Genomic DNA, 20,315 nt, shown 5'->3' on the forward strand with positions numbered 1-20,315 from the left:
CTAATGTTAAAATGGCTCAGAAGGTTCGTTTGAAAATCAGAAGAGCATGGTGTCTTTCCACTGCACCACGTCCATATAATAAACTCCACAGGCATGAAAACTGAGAATTCAGTAGACTAGACATTGCTGTCGCTCACGGTGAAAGAATTTCATCAATACGACTTGTACTTTTCATTTGGGAACGATTTGTTTCGGCCTGACTTTTCTGTTCATTTTAAGCAGCAAAAGTGAGGTGCATGTCTGTGCGTGTGTATGGAGCCATTGGGTGCAGTCACTATAGCAACCAGGCTCACACCTGCCTGCCTAATGAGCTCTCTCTCACTGTGCCAAGGTTGAACCTAAAAATGTCTGCTGCATCTAAGTAGTTGTAGTAAGATTAGCTTTTTCAATAGGTACAATAGTAGTTAGTATATGCCAACTAAGTAGAGCATTGTGATTGGCCTTTTAAATTCAAGCTTATTGTTTAGTGGTGGACTTGTCTTCTGTACACAGGTTTTTCAGATCTGGGCAGTTGGAGTCAGTTGATGACTTTAAAATCATCTTTTCTCACTGGATAATTAAAGCTCACAGCATCTACCTGTCTCTAGTTGATTTTCCCACATTTTAACTAACGTTTAACTAATCTAATCTCATTTAATGTCTCTGTTTATAGTCTAGTTTATCTCCCCACTAACACACTTAAAGTAGTCTTAAAATAAAACCCACAAAACAGTTCAAGATGAAATACTTTTTATTTGCTCATGTAATGCCAGTTGCCCTATTTTTCTGTATGTCACTCATTCGCTTATACTCGGGCAAAAAGTACCAATTTGTACACTGATGAGTCTAGTGTATTTTTTCCCTCTATCTCTCTATGTCTCACACACACAGACCAACACACAGACATGTATATGCTCATTATTGCTGTTCAAACTGATGGTCAAATTTCCAAGCACCACCTGAACGCCTCATCAGTTTTTAACCCATCACTGGACCAACTGTCGTCATTCCGCTTTGCTCTTTGCTGTGGTAAGTACAGTATACTGAGTACTGCACGGTTTCATTTTTATGATGGTAAAAATACATGTTTGACATTTAAACTCGCATATCAAGTCTAACAGAGTTCAAAGAATAAAGAAAGAAAAAAAGAATAACCTTCGCTATCATTTATATAGGTTTATGACGTTTTGTTGTTAGCAGCAGTGCTAACGCTAGCTTCAATGCTAATGCTAGCAATAATGCTAACGCTAGCCTTAGCAGTTGTTAACTGACAAAAAGAATATTCCTGTGATATTCCTGTGATATTTATTGGCGGTCAGTGAGACAAAAGTAACAAAAGAGCTTTATTATTGCCATTGTGGCTTAGTTTTAACAGTAAGAGTGCTTTATGACTTTTGCTGTTAGCAGCAGTGCTAACGCTAGCTTCAATGCTAATGCTAGCAACAATGCTAACGCTAGCTATAGTGCTAACACTAGCCTTAGCAGTTGATAACTGACAAAAAGAATATTGCTGTGATATTCCTGTGATATTTATTGGCGGTCAGTGAGACAAAAGTAACAAATGAGCTTTATTATTGCCATTGTGGCTTAGTTTTAACAGTAAGAGTGCTTTATGACTTTTGCTGTTAACAGCAATGCTAACGCTAGCTTCAATGCTAATGCTAATTTCAATGCTAATGCTAGCAACAATGCTAACGCTAGCTATAGTGCTAACACTAGCCTTAGCAGTTGTTAACTGACAAAAAGAATATACCCGTGATATTCCTGTGATATTTATTGGCGGTCAGTGAGACAACAGTAACAAATGAGCTTTATTATTGCCATTGTGGCTCAGTTTTAACAGTAAGAGTGCTAGCGCTAGCAGCAGTGCTAACACTAACTGAAGTGCTAACGCTAGCAGAAATGCTTAGGCTAGTAAAAGTCTAACAGTAGCCTTACAGAAATGGAAATACTTCAGTTAATTAGTTTGAATTATAAAATGGCTGCTGTATCAGCTGGTGTGCTATATTACTCTATAATTACCCTGCTGACTATAAGTTCAGTGTATCATGTCGTGTGGGTTTTGTATTTCTGTTAGTCTGATAACACTGTACAGACAACTAACTTATTATTTCTCGTCTTACACTTTCAGGAACTTGACTGACCCCTGTGCTTTGCCTGGTAGGTGTGCACATACTGTAAGAGAAGTAGACCAAAATAAAAAAAATAATCTGACTAATGTAAGCTGTAAAGTGATGGGTTCAAACTTTATGCTAGACCTTTTAAACACAATTTTATAATAAATACACATAAGTGCAGCTTAACAATTGGGCTAAAATATTTTTTTCGTACATTTTTGTAGTCACACTACATGTGATTAGTTAATGATTCACTCAATCATATTTGTATTTAAAAATATTATTGCTGAATTTAATTAAATATTTATTCTTTTAAAAAGTGCCCAATTATGCAACTTTTTGCACATGGCAGCCAACAACAGTTTAGCTTGAATATTTGTTTTGTCCTTTTTCAGTAGTCACAATTAGTTCAAACAATTACCATGTGATATCATTTTAATAAAATTATTATTTTTTTCTTGTTTTTTGTTCACAGTGTGCAGAAGAAGAACAAGGACCAGATCTCCAGTCTTCTCTCTCACATCCCAACCCCCCAACCCCTCTATCCTCTGTCCTACTCCACCTGTTGTCTCTGCCTTCTTTCCATCTGTATTTCACCCTGTGGTTTGTGAGAAATTTTGCCAAACCAAGAATCTTATTGCGGTTTGATTTCAAAGCCGTGTCTCTCCTGCTCTGCCTGTTCTCTCTGCTAAATTTTCTCTCTACCTGTTTTTCACTCTTTGGCTTGCTGCTGAGAAATGCACAAGCCAATAAAGCAATAAAGAGTGCATATTTTGCCTCAACCTATGAACAAACTGAACAAACAAAGAAAACTCTACGGTTTGATTTCCAAGCCGTGTCTTTCCTGCTCTGCCTGTTCTCTCTGCTAAATTTTCTCTCTACCTGTTTTTCACTCTTGGCTTGCTGCTGAAAAATGCCAAGCCATTAAAGCAATAAAGAGTGCATATATTGCCTCTACCTGAGAACAAACTGAACAAACAAAGAAAACTCTAATTCACGGTTTGATTGTGATTTCCCAGCCGTGTCTCTCCTGTTCTGTCTGTTCTCTCTTCTAAATTTTCTCTCTACCTGTTTTTCATTCTGGGCTTGCTTCTAAGTTGTGCCAAGCCAATAAAGAGAGTGCATAATATTCTCTCGACTGAAGAACAAACTGTGAAAAGAAGAGACAACTGTTTCAGAAAAATAAAAACTGAAATATAAAAACAAAGACAACATCTCCTGGTGTGTACCACTCTTATTTTGTGAACATATTTTCTAAAGACTAAGAAACACAGGTGTGTGAAAATGCCAAAGAAGCAGAAAAAGTCACAAGCTGCAAAACAACACTGGAAGAAGTTCCATGAGTTTCACAGTGTACCAATATGTGAACAAGCTGAGTTTGATTTTCCTCAGAGCTCTGCAGAAGACAGTGTGTCTACAAAGACCAATGCTGACAGTGTCAAACAGGCGGGTCAACATATTCCTGCACATGTACAACAGGTATCCTATGCTGATGCTGTAAAGAGTGGACTGCAGCTTGAATTTAATGAACAACATGAGGTGTCAAGTGCCCCACAGGTGGGTTATGCTGATTTTTTGAAAAGAGGCTGTCACAGTGATGTGGCAGGACCATCTCATGCAGAAAGAGTGAACCTTGAAAACCAGCCCTCTGTTACATATGTCTGTGCATCTCACAGCCAGGCTCATCCTAAATATGGAGACTCCAGAAACAAGCAGTGCACATGTAACTCACTCACATTTCTTGCATTCCTTCATGAGAATGAAAACATGACTACAGCTGACCTTAATCTGGTCTTGGATAAAGGTGATGTGATGTACAAAGAGGCCAAGAAAAGATTTCCTAAAAATATTCATTTGGCAACCGATGAGCTGCCAGATAAAGTTGATGCTCGCAGGTCTATATATTATGTCGATATGACACAGCCTTCCCGGTATGGAACATTTGACGAACCTTCAGAAGAAGCAGTAGATACCTTTCTCAGCTTAGAAGCAGGACTGAGCTGCCTGTTATCAGATGTGCAGTATGCCTTACTGATTATGAGTGGATTGTGTATCGCAGTGTTCAGATCCACATCAGGCAAATATGGTTTCTTTGATCCACACTCCAGAACACCCAGTGGTCTTCCTCTACCACTACTGCCACGTAATCATGGTACAGCAGTGATGCTGAAATTCACACTCCTCAGTGACATGATTAAGAGGATCCAAGATTCTTATGAAATGATGGAGATATCACCTTCTTGTAACTATGAGCTGAAGCCTGTGCAGTTTTACAGTATGAGCACAGTCAACCTGAGTGATACTATCACAGACACAGTCTGCAGACCAACAGCTGCCACTGCTGTGGCATCTACTCACTCTGACACAACTGTTCATGAAGCAAACCCCTCTACTCCAAGGAGAAACACAACCACTGATCTTACTGAGGTCTCTCCAATGTCTGTTTGTACACCACTGGTGAAACAACAAGAAGTCTACATGACTGAGTTCACATCACATGAAGCTCATGAGAATGAATTTACTAATATACCAACTGAAGACCAATCCAGTCAATTTAATTTCCTTTTATCAAATGATGCTTTTTCATGTCAATCAAATGCTGCAATAAAAAATGGTGCTGCCTGTGATCTTTCTGATACAGTTTTACAAAAAATCTGTAACATGACAAAAGTTACTAAACACCAAAGGCGCAAAATGAAAAGAAGATTAATGACATCAGACAAACCAAGAAATCAGAGAAAAGAAAACCAAAAAAGGAAAGAACGACAGAAGTATGCTTCAAACAAAGATTACCAAGAAAAGAAAAAATCTTGCACAAGCAAGGCATATAAAAACAACCCTGAAGTTAAACGGAAACAACAACAGTATATGAAAAGACGTTACTGTGAGAATGATGAATTCAGGCAGAAAAAACAACAATATATTAAAAGACGTTATTATGACAATGCTGAATTTAGACACAAACAAAAAGAATATATTAAGAGACATTTTTCTGAAAATGCTACAGTTAGACAGAAACAACAACAATATGTTAAAAGACGTTATAATGAAAATGCTGAATTTAGACAAAAACAAAAAAACTACATCACTAAAAGGTATCGAGAAAGCCCAGAATTCAGAGAGAGACAGAGATCTCGAGTTACTCAGCGTTATGCACGTGACAATGCATTCAGACGAAGACACAAACAACTGATGAAACAACTAATGCGAGACAGGTATCAAAGTAATCTTGCATTCAGGATTATGCACAACATGAGATGTGCCATGAAAATAAAAAGGAAATACAGATGGGTGAACAGACAAACCCATGAGAGTGACAACAGTGTGATCAATGAGGCCATATCTATGTTCAAATCACAAATCAAAGTTGGACCATCATACCCATGTACTGTATGTTTCAAGGCTTCATTTCCAAACCAAGTGCGACCCTGTACAAGGTCAAAATATGTGAAAAACCCACATGTGGTTGCAACATGTTTGACAGGAAGGTTTGTTCATCTTTGTGATGAAAACTGCAGAAATGAGCAGTGCAATGTGCCTGATGAGAGAAAGAGAGAGTGGATTTGTCACACCTGCCACAATCATCTTAAAAATGGATCCATGCCAGCACTTGCTGCTGCCAATAAACTGGAGCTTGCTGATATTCCACCTGAACTGTCTGATCTCAACATACTGGAGAGACATCTCATAGCCAAATGCATACCATTTGCAAAGATCATTCCTCTTCCCAAAGGCAGACAGAGAGCAATTAGAGGAAATGTGGTCTGTGTCTCATCAGAGGTACAGGAAACTGTTGAAGCACTACCTCGATTGAGAATTAATTCTCAGGTCATGAGAGTAAAACTGAAGAGACGCTTGTCTTACAAAGGTCATCAGCTGTTTCAGACTGTAAGCTGGTCTAAACTTGTGCAAGCACTGCATAAACTCAAGCAGATTCATCCACAGTATAAGGATGTGAGCATCAGAGATGATGCTGAGCTGTGTGATCCAACACTTCCTGATGAAGATGAGGATGATGATGAAAAAATGAATGAGGACGATTATGATGAGGCTGATTTAATGGAAATTGACAGCTGTGAGAAAAATGCACTGAGTGAAGCACAAAATAAAAATGAACAGAATATTGACATGTTACCCTGTGATGGTGAACAACCACATGAGCAGATGAGAGATGATTCAGACCAAGCAGATGGACTGACTAATGGTGGTTTTGCACTCGAGTCCTGTTTGCAGCCCCCTGATGTGGCTGAGGAGATATTATGTTTCAGTGAAGGAATCTACTCTGTTGCTCCTGCAGAGAGAAACAATCCAATAAGTTTTTTCAAAACACCTAAACTGGAGGCCATGGCCTTCCCTGTGCAGTTTCCTACAGGCCAAAACACACTTGATGAAAGAAGGCTGATCAAAGTATCCCCCAGTGGATATTTCAAATCAAGGCTTTTCTGCATTGATGATCGTTTTGCCAAAGACACAAACTATTTGTTCTTTGCACAGTTTGTGACTGAAATACACTTGGCTACTTCCAGCATGACAATACAGTTAAGGAAGGCAAAGCCTCTGACCAGAGATGGGAGAAAAATAACCTCAGGCATGTTACAAGATAAACATGAGGTGGAGAAACTGGTGCGAAATAAAGACGCAGTGAGATTCATGCAGCCTCTGAGAGGAACCCCAGCCTATTGGGAGAAAACAACAAGAGATCTTTTTGCCATGATCAGACAGTTGGGAACTCCCACGTTCTTTTGCACATTTTCAGCTGCTGAAATGCGCTGGCCTGAAGTGATTGAGGCAATAACAAGGCAGCAAGGTGAACAAGTGAATTTTGAAGGTCTCGACTGGTCAGCAAAGTGTGACATCCTGAGAAGCAATCCTGTAACAACAATGCGCATGTTTGACAAGAGAGTTGAAGCATTATTCAGAGATTTACTCTTATCTCCTGCAGAGCCACTTGGCAAAGTTATTGACTACTTTTACAGAGTCGAGTTTCAGCACAGAGGAAGCCCACACATACACTGTCTCCTGTGGGTAGAAGGTGCTCCTGTGTTTGAGGAGGATGATGAGCAAACTGTTGTTGATTTTATAAACAAATACATCACAGCTCAGCTGCCTGATCCACATACACAACCTGAACTGTACAAGAAAGTAACAGAAGTGCAAAAACACAGTAAGAACCACACAAAGACGTGCTTTAGGAGTTTAAGCTCCGGGTGCCGTTTTGGTTTTCCTAAACCACCCTGCAATGAGACAATGATCACAAGACCCAGTGAGGATGATGAACTGGAGGTAGAAACAGCAAAGAACAAGCTCAGACCACTGAACCAGCTGCTGAATGAACCTGAAACTGCTTCCATGAGTTTAGAGCAGCTCTTGGCAAGATGCAAGTTGACGCATGCAGAATATGAGCGATACCTGAATAAAATGAACACGAGGAGTACGATCATACTAAAGCGTGATCCAAAAGACTCTTGGATAAACGGCTATAATCCACATCTGCTTGAAGCCTGGAACAGTAATATCGACATAAGCTTTGTTCTAGATGCTTTCGCCGCAGCAAATTATTTAATGAAATATATATCAAAAAAAGAGGGCGGGCTATCTGAGTACCTGAAAACTGTCATTGAGAACTCCCATAAGGACAGTGTAAATGAGTGCGATGAAATGAGAGCCGTCATGCAGGCATATTCAAAGAAGCGAGAGATCAGTGCACAGGAGTGTGTTGCTCGTGCATGTGGTCTTCACATGAAGCAATGTTCACGTGCTGTAATATTCATACCAACTGATGATAATCCTGTGAAAATGAGTCGTCCCCTGTCAGTTCTGGACAACACAACACCTGAGTCTTCCAATGTTTGGATGACATCTTTGAATGACAAATACAAAGCCAGACCTGAAACACCAGAGTATGAGGAGATGTGCATGGCAGACTTTGCTGCTACTTGCAGGATTGTCTATGGCCAACAGACAAAAGGTAAAGATGTTTTGCCCCTTCTCAATGAGATGGGATTTGTGCAAAGGCGCAAAAACGATAAGCCTGCTATCATCAGATTTCACCGCTGCTCACAAGAAAAACATCCAGAGCAATATTACGGAAGACTGCTTAAACTGTACCTTCCTCATCGTTCAGACCACGAACTGAAAACGCCATCTTTGCCAACCTATCAGGCTTTCTATGGTGCTGGCTGTGTACAGCTACCAGGTACTGACCGTCTTGAATACGTGCAACACATTGTCAAAAGAAACAGAGAGAAATATGAGAAAAACAGTGAGGAGATCGAGAGCGCTGTTGAGGAATATGAGCAGAACAGAGGTGTGACTGATGAATGGTGTAATCTGGCACCTGAATCAGATCTCGTAAGGTTGCCACTTGTTGAACAAGAAAGAGAGCGAGACAATGAAAATGAACAGGAAGATGTGCCCGACTACAGTCGTCAGGCTGATGCTTCAACAGAAGTCAGAGCCATCAGGGAACCCCCTGCTATTGATCCCACATTGTTACGTCAGATGTTTCAGAATCTGAATAAGAAGCAAGCCTGCATATTTTATGCAGTTAGAGACTGGTGCATTAAAAGAGTCTGTGCTCTAAATCCAGAGCAGTTTTTCTTTTATATTAATGGTGGTGCTGGAACAGGAAAATCACATCTTATCAAATGCATCTACTCAGAAGCATCTAAGATACTGAGCAAAGTGCCCAGACATTCAGACGACGTTGATATATCAAAACCCACTGTCCTGTTAACTGCTTTCACTGGGACTGCAGCATTTAACATATCTGGAACAACTCTGCATTCTCTTCTCAAGCTCCCGAGAAGCTTAAAACCTCCCATTCAGGGACTTGGCAATCAGCTGGATGAAGTCAGATCAGAACTTTTGAATGCTGAAATAATCGTCATTGACGAAGTGTCTATGGTGTCAAGACATCTCTTTGCATATGTAGATGCAAGACTCAAACAGATCAAAGGGAGTCGGAGACCCTTTGGAGGCATGTCAGTCATTGCTGTTGGAGACTTCTATCAGCTACCCCCAGTGCGACAGTCTAAACCTCTCTGTGTGCACGACCCGTCCGAGATCGACCTGTGGCGGGAGCATTTTCAGATGATCACTCTGACTGAGATTATGCGTCAGAAAGATGATGTTGTCTTTGCTGAGATGCTGAACAGAATTCGTGTGAAAGGAAAGTTGGATGAGCTTTGCGAAGCAGATAGAAATTTGTTGTCACAGGCCATAACTGAACCAGCCCTTTGTCCGACTGATGCGTTGCACATTTTTGCAACTAATAAAGAAGTGGATGCACACAACTCTGCAACGCTGGCTCTGCTCAATACTCATATCATTGACATCCATGCAGATGATTATAGAAAAGATCCTAGAACTGGCAGAATGGCACTTCAAGACAGACCATTCAAAGGAGGTAAAAATGAGTTACCAGACACACTGAAAGTTGCAGAAGGAGCTCGTGTCATGCTCACCAGAAACACTGACATACAAAATGGTTTGGTTAATGGAGCTTTTGGAAAATTACTTCGAGTAATTTACTCTGAAAATGACCAACACATCATCAAGCTTGGACTTAAAATGGATAATGAGACATCTGGAAAGAATAACCGCACACCAGCAGACGACATGGTGTACATTGAGAGAGCAGAGGAGAATCTAAAGCAGAAAGGAGTGGTACGAAGACAGTTCCCAGTGAAGCTGGCCTTTGCATGTACAATACATAAGGTACAGGGTATGACAACCACATCAGCTGTTGTCTCTCTTAAGAGCATTTTTGAGCCCGGCATGGCCTACGTAGCTCTCAGTAGAGTGACGTCTCTCAGTGGACTGTATCTTCTTGATATGGAGGGGAAAAAAATATTCACTAACCCAGAAATCACTGCAGCACTTGAGAACATGAGACAAGCCAACCTTGATGACATGATGCCTCTTCTACACGTGAGGCAAACACTGAGCAGGTCAGACGTTTTCACCATTGTTCATCATAATACAGAGGGACTGCCAGCTCACATTAATGACATCAAGAGTCACCATGAATTGTGTCTAGCAGATGTTTTGTGCCTAACAGAAACACACCTGCGGGGCTCTTTTGTCGCAAAGAGTCTCCACTTGGAAAATTATAATTTGTTTAAACGCAACAGACACCTGTCCTACACAAACTTTCCCCAGATGGCAAACAGAAGTGGTGGTGGAGTTGCTGTTTATGTGAAAAGTAACATTCAAGTGCATGAAAAACAGTACATCCATAATGTAACTGACCTTGAATTTCTGGCTTTAAAGGTTGAAGCACCAGTCAGTGCTCTGATTGCAGTTGTGTATAGACCTCCAGACTACACTCTGAGGCCATTCTTGAAAAACCTGGTAAGCCTATTAGACTCATTAGAGATCATGGACTGTCATCCCATCATAGTGTGTGGTGATTTTAATGAGAATGTTTTATCCAGTGCAAACAAACCAATCCTGGAGCTGTTTGAGTCTAGGGGATACGCACAGGTCATCACTGCCCCTACCACAGAGAAGAACACACTGCTTGACCTCATTTTCATTTCTCAGCCAGAGCGATGTCTCCATTCTGGAGTCATGAAGACCTACTATAGTTACCATGACCCTGTATACTGTGTATTGTCCTGTGATGATTCATGATCTAGATCTTTGACTACAGTAAGTAATTTCTATATTTTTGAATGACTTAAGAAAGTAGAGTGATATTTAAAAGTTGACTTAAGAAAAAACGCCCTGCATTGCAGTATAATGTTTGAATTTTTTACATAAAATACAATTAAATGAATTAAGTAATGATATCAGTAAAAGATGACAATTTTATTTATCACAGAAAATCTAAAAATCAGTAATCTATGAATGTCAGAAAAATCAAATATACCAGTTTAAAACGAACAGTGTAGGCATATCCTCTCTTCAGCCAGGCTTCAAAATCCTGCCAGGCTGCCCCAGTCTCACTGTGGCTGGGAGGGAGGGAGGGTGGACCAGAGGATTGCCCACACAACACATAAATGTTCAACAGCTTCTTCATTGTTTCTGAGAGAACAACACAGACTAACGGTTGCTTTTTTAAAAAAAGAAAAAAAAAGAAAAAGAAAAACCTAATTACAGCAATAATGACAGTTAAGCCAGTTTATCTGTGGCTCTATTTTGAAATACTATTTACAAAAATGTTATTGATTTTGCTTTGTTATAATCTTTAAACTTTTTCAAAAGTATATGATTATATTTTTGGACAAATCTTTCGATGAAACATACATTTTTATGAGCTTTTATCATGTTTCAGCCAGTGCATTTATCAGGGTGGGTCTGGGTCTGGGATGATAAATGCACTGGCTGATAACTGCACATTTCTGTCCAGAAATGTTTCAGCAGTGTCACATATGTACTACATATGTTACACTTGCTTTTTGTTACCAGCTGATACCCTACATTTGTATAGACATTGGATGGTGTGAGGCTGGGGAGTTGAGTGGAGTGGGTAGGTGGGAGTTGAATGGGGGGGTGCAGTGGGAGGTTGTTAGGTTTCTTTTTTTTTTCTTTTTTTTTTTTTGTTAAGAGAGACACAGTCCTCCTGTGTCTTCTCCAAGCTTCACGTGTAAAATCCAACAGTGTGAAGCACATAGCAGCCAGAAACTGTAATGCCACAGATCAGAGAGGCTTCATCATCACCATCTTCATCGCCGTACAATCCGAGCGTGAGACTTCACATCTGGAGCACAGGAGAGATTCTGTGATAAGTCTTCCTTCTAGCTTGTCCCACAAGCAGTCGGTGAGATTTACTCACAACAAAAAGGGTTAATGACATTATTTCCATGAAAACATGTATTAATTATTTGTAAAGTGTTTAAATTGTGTTTTCACTTGACCTTAGGAGTGTTATTTTGAGTGTATATTAACGTCTGTACTCAGGTGTTTCCCTCTGTGATCCATCCCCTTCAGAGCTGAGACACTCAGGACTGAACAGACTGCACAGCTTCTGTGACTGCGCCTCCAAAACACCTTCTTTGAAACCACACATGATAGAAGGGCTTTATATTTGCAGCAGCACTACTAAAGGTATTCAGTTTATTACAGGATGTGTTTGTTTCTTAGGACCAGCTCTAAGTGCACACTACCTAACATATACACCTTTCTGTTCCTTACAAACCAACTACTCTGGATCATATGGCCAGTCGGCAGGAATGTTGCTGCAGGAAAACATCCCTGGAGATCACCATCATTGTCAGACTGACTGTGCCTCCTCTGTGCAGTGTCAAGATCCTCCCTAAATGAGTGTGTAAGTTAACATTTTCATTATTTTATTCCCTTTGACAAGACAAGTATCACTGATATTTACATTTACAACTACATATGTTCCTGTTTTCTGCTCTTCTTTTAAAGTCCTCAGCTATCCTGCTTCTGTGCTGCTTGCCACACATCAAACACTGGCCGGATGACAGGGAGGATCCACTCTGAAGTCACTGGACATGATGAGGATCATATGGGACTTTATAGTTTCACAGAAACGTTGTGCTCTTTGATTACAGGTTTTAAATGGACATAATGACTGCGTCTCTCTGATCAACAGGCTGAAGGATTCTTTTCATTGTTAATGCTCTGTACAATGTATGCTTATTTAATATTTCATCACAGAGCAAACCTTAATTTATTTATTTAACATATTTTTATTTTGTTTTAATGTTGAATTAACTGTGGCGATTGTTTTAAGTGGACACTTGGGATGTCATATGACCAGAAATGTGGTAACTGAAATTCTACATTATGTAAAAAAAATCTGCTAAGAACGAAACACACACAAAAAACCCCAAGAGAACTCAAATTCATTCCATGTAATCCAATCTAAAACATTTTAAACTGCTGAAAAGCAACACAAACAGTGTTAAAAAACAGTGTTAACAGAATGATTATGATGAGTTTGTACCAAAGTTTCAGGTCACATGGCACACCTAGTGTGTAGTGTGGGGTATCAGCTGGTAAGTATAGGTTTTTTCATATTTGTGTCCTTAGAGTTCAGATAGATAAAGCCTTGTGTATAATAATTAGTCATAAACACAACTCATAGTCAGGGATTAACTAAATTTTGAATTTAGTGTCTGAGCCCAGGTTAAAACACTGTGTTAAAAAGCATTTAGTGGCATGGCTGAACAATGCTGTAAACTAATGATGCTTATTTATCCATGTTCACAAAAAGGACTAATGTGTTTATTTAATTATTTACATGTGTTAAACTGTGTCACCACCTTAGGCTTTCATTTGAGTTTACTCAAAAATCTCTATACAGTTCTCTTTTACCACTGTGTGGACACTGTTTACATTAAAACATAAAAAAGAATGAGTAATAAAAAGATGTGTAGACAGATCAGTGGATTAAGTAGACCAATAGAAACAGCTGTTCAGCCATGTTCTAAGAAACCAACACAATTTAAAGGTTCAGGATTGTGGTTTTAAAAGTTGAATTTTCATGTATTTCATATGTTGCTTATTATTTTTATTTAGTTATTTAATTTAGTTATTTTTATTTACTCTCCTGTGAAGTGTTTAACAAAAAAAAGCTACTTTAATTTGAATTTTATTTGTTTATTATTTTGTAATTTGTTCTTTAAGAATGGAGTCTTTTCCAGAAACTAAAGTTGAACAGACACATGACAGGATCAGATTATTAACACCTTAAAACATTGCAAACATTGCAAATTCCTTCAAAACCGTTCAACTTAGAAAACCCATTCAAACACCGTTGGATTCCTCTTCTTTTGGACATGACTGCTTCTATTTTTCTCATTTTTAACATTTATATTTTTAATTTTATTCAACTTTTTTCAACAAAAATTTCGCATGTATTTCAATGGGGAGACCCTTCAAATCCTCCTTCAACTTACTCATTTTTAAACTCTTATTACTTCCACATACGTTGACATAGAGCCTCCATTCAAACTTTGAAACGAAGACAAGACATTCAACTATTCAACTTGTATTTATCTTTTCAATATCTATTATACTTTTTCTTCAGTTCCAGTTTAAGTTTCATGAGGTTTTTTCAGCCGTTTCAGAGTTTATAATGGGTGTGTATGGGACGGAATGTTGGGGCTAGAGTGAGACAGCTCAACTGCTAGAGTGAGAGGAGCAAAAAAATTAAGCATGGTGTCTTTCCACTGTCACCACATCCATATAATAAACTCCACAGGCATGAAAACTGAGAATTGGGTAGACTGGACATTGCTGCCGCTCACGGTGAAAGAATTTCGTCAATAGGACCTGTACTTTTCATTTGGGAGCGATTTGTTTGGGGCTGACTTTTCTGTTCATTTTAAGCAGCAAAAGTGAGGTGCATGTCTGTGTGCGTGTGTATGGAGCCATTGGGTGCAGTCACTATAGCAACCAGGCTCACACCTGCCTGCCTAACGAGCTCTCTCTCACTCTGCCAAGATTCATCTTAAACACTTCTCTTTCAACTGCTGCTGTGTCCACAGTGTTTGGTCTACAGCCATCATTTTACCCTCAAAACGTCGCCATCGTTCTTCTCTTTCCAACATCGTGTCTTTCAAAGCGCATAGATACAAACTTTTTAAACTGTGTGGATCCAAGTGGAGGGATCACATTTTAGTCATTCAGTTATTCAAAGAATATGAACTTTTATTATTCATTCAGAGGTTTTTTGACTCTTAATTTTCTTTTCTCATTTCTTAGGTCATTCTAATTTTTATTGAAAAACTTTTCAGCTATTTTCCAACTTCTTCTGTGTGAACATCAGCTTTCAAAAGTTCTGCACTTTTGTTTTCAGGTTAAAAACTCTGTATTTTCCAGCTCATTCAACATTTTTAACTTATAATTCAGCAATTAATTCATTTCAGTGCATACATTCAGATTCAAGCATTCACACTGCAGTTTCTTCAGAAAATGCACTTTCTAGTTGAAAGGTGTTACACATGAAATAAAAACAGTGTTTCATCTTTATTCCTCTGAAGCAGCTGCATTATAACCAATCTGCTCCTTTGTGGCCATTTAAAACAGCCTTAAATAACTGTTGTTATATTTGTTGCTGTTTCTGCTCCTCTTGGACAGACGACTCTTGAAAAGACATTTTTGAATTTCAATGTGACTTTAACTGGATAAATATGGGATATATAAACGTGCCTCTGCAACAAACTGATTCCAGCTTCTACCTCATGATAGGAATGTTTTTGTGGCTCAAGATGACCTGATATCTTTCATGATGGAGACATTTGACACATGTTTCACATATTATAGACCAACAAGTTATTCATAGTAGTTTAAATACAGGGAGTCACTTTTGGGCCCAGCAGATAAAACAGAGCCAATATTTCCTTCTTTATTTAAGTGACGTGTGTCACAGATGTGACCTAGTAAAGTGTAACTGAACATTAGTAACGTTATTAACACTCTCAGCTCGTCCTTGTTCCAGACCTGAAGATCCTCTTCTTTCATTCAGCAGCAGCTTCAGGTCTCTGATGATCCAGGGCTTGTTGTTGGGAAACAGCCCTGCTGGGATGATGGTGTCCTCACAGAAACAGTCAGTGATGCTGTTGATCTCCATCACAGAGCACGTCCCAGTCTGCAGTCTCAGTCCTGCAGGGCCTCGCTGGCTTCCTGACTCCACCCAGTCAACAACAGGAAGTGTTTGAAGTGCAGGAACAAACTGAGGCTGTGGTCAAACAGGAGTTTTTATCTCCTGGCTCTGACTCTCACTGCGGCCCCGCTGCTGTGTCAACATGTGTTTGTGCTAAACAATGATGGAAAGTGTTATAAATGACTTGTTGGCCTCTGATCTGTCACAAACAGCTGAAACGTGTCTCTCATGAGTCACATGAAGGTTTCTGACAGAAAGGACAAAAAGTAGCTGCAGTCAGTTTGTGTCATTTTTATATTTATTCATCTGGGAGAAAAATCTGAGGGACATTAAAATTTGTTTTTCAACAGAGACAAGAACATAAATATAACAGAACAGGTAAATGAACATATTTCAAGTAAACAGCTGGACTGATCAGGTCCAAACACAGAGTGATCAACTTGTCAAACAGCTGTCATATCTTTATATATAAGCTCTTTATAAATCCTGTTCACTGTCTGGGATCCTTTGCTGTTCTTTTGATGCAGAGTTACATTATAAATATAAAGAGTTATTTCAGAGTCTCATCAGTTTTCCTGCATGTCTTTATTGAACACATCAGCAGGGCTGAAGCTCTCATGTTAAACACACACTGATCTATGGACACGTTCATGTGTTTCTAACAGCATCATAACCAGGCTGTTATCAGCTGCACTAACATGATGTCACACACACTGAATGTAACAGTGACAGTTTACATCATCACACAATCAGCTGTGATTGTTTCACTGTCATCAAACTAGTCAACAGGAAGTAGAATCAATAGAAACCAATCATTTACTGACAGCATGTCTGATTGAAATAAGTGCAGATTATGTATGAAGTATAACTGCACACAGTAACTGTGTTACAATAAGGACTTAACAGCGCCCTCTGCTGGAGTGTTTCAGTACTGCGTTAACTAGAATACACCACCTCCTCCTCCTCCTCACACCACCTGCTACAGCTCTACTCTTCTATGACTACAGTCATTGTTGGGATTTAGAGATTCTTTTATTGCTATCATATAATCTGCCTTATGATGAATGTATTAATAACATGTGTTAGAGTATTATTTTAACAGTAATATTTCTTACAGGGTTCATATTGCATTGAAAATGTTTGTCATCACATTGACCTTTCTATTTACAGGTGTAGTTATGATCAGTTTATACACATTGCATATCTGTGCTTGTTTAGAGTTGATGTTCTATCCAAGAGGGTTTTAAGCTTCACTGGTGAGAGTGTCCAGGTGATACATGTTGAGGGAAGATGAGAACATAGCAGGTTAATTGCATGCATGCTTATAATACACATAAATCTAGTAGCAGGCCTGAGCGAAGGCCCAAGTGTCTTCTGCTTCTTTTTAAGACATGCACCAATTCAGTCTACTTAGAGATTGAGGACGAGGGTCAATTATTAGCCCTTAGAGGCCCTGAAGCTTGAAGTTATTACCTTAAAAGGAAGGTGTTATCAAAAAGAGAAGTTATATGTCTGTTTATAGTTATTAAGATGTACAAGATGTACCCTTGTCTGTAAACAATGACTGTACACAATGTATTTTTGAACTGTATTTGACCTGTATGTGGGGGTGTGATCCTCTATGCTATAAAACCAGAACCCAGTGTATTTTTGTCAGAGCAAAACAGGCCATATGCTGATGGTTGTTCTCCGTTGTCAATAAACTCATCGTTTGATTGCACTTGTCTGGAGCCTCCGTCGTTTGTTGTCTGATCTGCAGTTGAATGGTCTCGCTTCATCATCCACAGCACTGATGTGAGGTCACATGGTTCATATGTAAGGAGCACAGAGACGTCCTAGCAGCTGACCTCAGGTCAGTTTAATGACTGTGAGCAGCAGCTGTGTTCTTGTCACTGTGACAGGGAGACACTCTCAGACACAGCGCTCATGTCAGCTTGTTCTCATGCAGGAGGATCAGGAGCTCCATGTTTGTCTTTCTGTTTGAATCATGATGTGTTTGTGCCATCAGAGTCTGTCATGAGTACTCAGGGTTTCACAGCAGCTCTTCTGAATGCTGACGAGGACTCCAACCTCATGTTTCACCTCTCTGAGCTTCTGATGTCTGTGAACACTCGTGTTTCTTCTCTGGGCTCATCTGGACAAAAACACCTTTCTGTGTTTGGCTCCAGCCTCATTCTGACTGACAGGAAGTGTGTTATCCATGAGCTGCACTTCTTTGTTTCCTGCTGTGTTTCCTGTCTGTGGACAAACACGAGTGTTTCAGCTGAGGACTTGGTTCCTTCCACCTGTCCATACAGGACATCACGCTGTCTTTTCTTTGATTTTTCTGACTCATGTATTATGCTGTGTTTGCTTGTGTTAGCTTATTATTGTGGAGACTAACATTCAGTGATCATCAGGGTTCGTACGCTTTTTTCACGGTCAAATTCAAGCACTTTTTAAGCACTTTCAAGGTCCCTTTTTAAGCTTTTCCACCCCCCGCCACCACCCAAAAAGAAAAGAATGCATGTTTCAATTTGCATCACCTCAGTAAGACTATGTGAAAAGACACCTTTGTTCCCCTTTTGTTAGGACATAGAAGAACTCACCACACAAAAATATTGCAAAAGGAAACGGTCACCTTATATACATAGTGTATAAACTCAAAATGCACATTTCACTTAAAAATTAAGATGTGAAAATGTGAAGAAATTAACTTGTGAGAGATATTCTTCTCCTGTTGAAAAAAACAAAAAACAAAAAATAAAGAAATAAGTCTTCTCATCAGATATTGATGCTTCTTTCCTGTGTCAGAGAAAGATGTTTGTTTGTTTTCTAAGTTATTTCCCAATAAAACTGTTTTATTGCTACATTGCTGTCTGTATTATTGTTGAAGTCCTAAATGATCACCTTTAAAGTGTTTGTGCTAATAACATCATGTCAGACAGGCATGGAGAACAGCACTGACTATTTAAGTAGTTTAATGTGTCGGTGCTGACCATAAACACATTTTGAATGAAAGCCGGGGAACTTTGGTAGCACAGAAACAAGTGGCTATTCTTTGTGACCATATGTCCCTCATATTACCATTATTTCACCCAAAGGCACCAAGTTAATACTTAAAAAAGCTGTAGCAATACACACAAATATAAACAGTACTTGGTGACAACTTTGATTTTAGCCTTTAACCCCCTGCGGTTAACTGGCCGTTTTCGACTACTTTTGATTTGGCCTCATATTTCACCTTTAAAAAATGTTTATCTTGCCAATCTGTTATTATCTCATTTTGACATCATGTGTCAGCACAATTTATCTAAATTCAGACAAAATTTAGAATACAAGTAGAAAGTGATATTTTTGACTGTAAAAACCACAAGCGTGTTTAACGAGTTTAACTTGAAATGCAAATAGAAATTGGACATTTTTTAAAAATATGAACAAGTTTTGCAAACAAAACTGAAACTGAAACAAAACCCTAACTGAACATTAGTAACGTTATTAACTGTCATGGCGAGTGGAGGGAGCCGTGTGGACAAATAAAGGAGGATCCAATTGCAGGCAGTAGTGAAGGTGAGACGGCGGTTTATTGAACACGAAGCACAAGAGGAGAAAACGGCAAAAACAGAGATCACACTAAACTATACTGAACACAAACCAGGACATGAACATGAAGGAAGATAGACAACGGTACATGAAGGTGACAGCAGGGAGAACACACAGATGAAACATGGTGGATACACTTATGGACCAGCGACTAGAATGACAGAAAACACAACTTAAATACACTCAGAGAACCTTCACAATAAAACAGGAAACCACTACACAAGGACACAGACCAGACACAGAACTAAACCCACACAAAACATGAGAACACAAACCCTGTGAACAAAACCCCAAACCAGAACCACAGTAATATAATCTATTGTAAATAATCAAAACACCACAGAACCCCAAAACACTCCATAATGCAAAAAATAAAGCCAAGACATAATAAACTCAGAATGCTGGGTCGGACCGACCCAGAACCGTGACATTAACACTCTCATGGTGTGCTTTGAAGTTAGTGTCAGCTAAAATAATATACTAGCAAAAACTATTTCCAGTCTCAACTTCCATCATACAGATGATGCTTGTGGCAAAAGAGCAATGTTCAGAAGCCTTTTCGTTATGAAATCTGTTTCTCTTCATGAGGAAATCATATTCAAACTGATTAAATAGACATTTTTCAGTAGTTAGCTGCTATGAGCCCGTCTCAGTGTGAAGTGAAGTCTGTCTGTACTGGATCTTGATTCATCGTTGACCCTCCAACAGCGACACAGCTCTCCGGCTCACCAATTGGTGATAACGACCTACTGAGCCTGCTAGCACGCGCAGGAGGGCCAATCTGAGCCACAGTTATGGGGCTGATAACAGCTAATAACGCCCATTGATGGACTGTGCACACAAACATTAACACAAAGACTCAATCAATAACTGGTGATGTATGTTTATTAGAACATGGAAAACAATGAAATACACATTTTTCATCATGCCTGTACTGTACAAAAACTCAGCTTTGATATCTGTATGTCTGCAGCAGCAGTAATGACAGAGAAATCATTTCTTCACATTTGACTTCAAATGTCTCAAATCGAGTATTTAAAGTCCATTTTCGGGGC

The 20,315-nt window shown here is 39.3% G+C and overlaps 1 protein-coding gene and 1 long non-coding RNA gene across 3 annotated transcripts; both read left to right on the forward strand.

Annotated features, from left to right (window-relative positions):
- The first annotated feature begins 303 nt into the window (after positions 1-303).
- LOC112844863 (uncharacterized) lies at positions 304-10,759 on the forward strand. Its single transcript, XM_025904462.1, has 8 exons — positions 304-1,008; positions 2,111-2,139; positions 2,572-6,171; positions 7,912-8,064; positions 8,221-8,403; positions 9,031-9,764; positions 9,858-10,028; positions 10,739-10,759. Exons 3-8 carry the CDS (start codon positions 3,381-3,383, stop codon positions 10,757-10,759), a joined length of 4,053 nt encoding a protein of 1,350 aa, XP_025760247.1. The 5' UTR covers positions 304-1,008; positions 2,111-2,139; positions 2,572-3,380.
- A 913-nt stretch (positions 10,760-11,672) lies between these two features.
- LOC112844861 (uncharacterized) lies at positions 11,673-13,116 on the forward strand. Of its 2 annotated transcripts, XR_003217614.1 has the most exons (4): positions 11,673-11,862; positions 12,033-12,149; positions 12,266-12,369; positions 12,474-13,116. It is a non-coding gene; the product is annotated as an uncharacterized LOC112844861 (long non-coding RNA). The 2 variants fall into 2 exon arrangements; XR_003217613.1 differs by lacking the exon at positions 11,673-11,862 and having other exon boundaries at positions 12,004-12,149.
- Positions 13,117-20,315: the final 7,199 nt, after the last annotated feature.

This window comes from Oreochromis niloticus, unplaced genomic scaffold (assembly GCF_001858045.2).
Source record: "Oreochromis niloticus isolate F11D_XX unplaced genomic scaffold, O_niloticus_UMD_NMBU tig00001756_pilon, whole genome shotgun sequence".
Taxonomy (NCBI): Eukaryota; Metazoa; Chordata; class Actinopteri; order Cichliformes; family Cichlidae; genus Oreochromis; species Oreochromis niloticus.

Bases quoted from the DNA above. Each gene is read 5' to 3' on its own strand.
- LOC112844863 (XM_025904462.1), top strand. From the start codon at position 3,381: ATGCCAAAGAAGCAGAAAAAGTCACAAGCTGCAAAACAACACTGGAAG. The intron at 8,065-8,220 runs GTAAAGATGTTT...CTCATCGTTCAG, and splicing joins CTATGGCCAACAGACAAAAG to ACCACGAACTGAAAACGCCA. The intron at 10,029-10,738 runs GTGAGGCAAACA...TTCATGATCTAG, and splicing joins ACATGATGCCTCTTCTACAC to ATCTTTGACTACAGTAAGTA.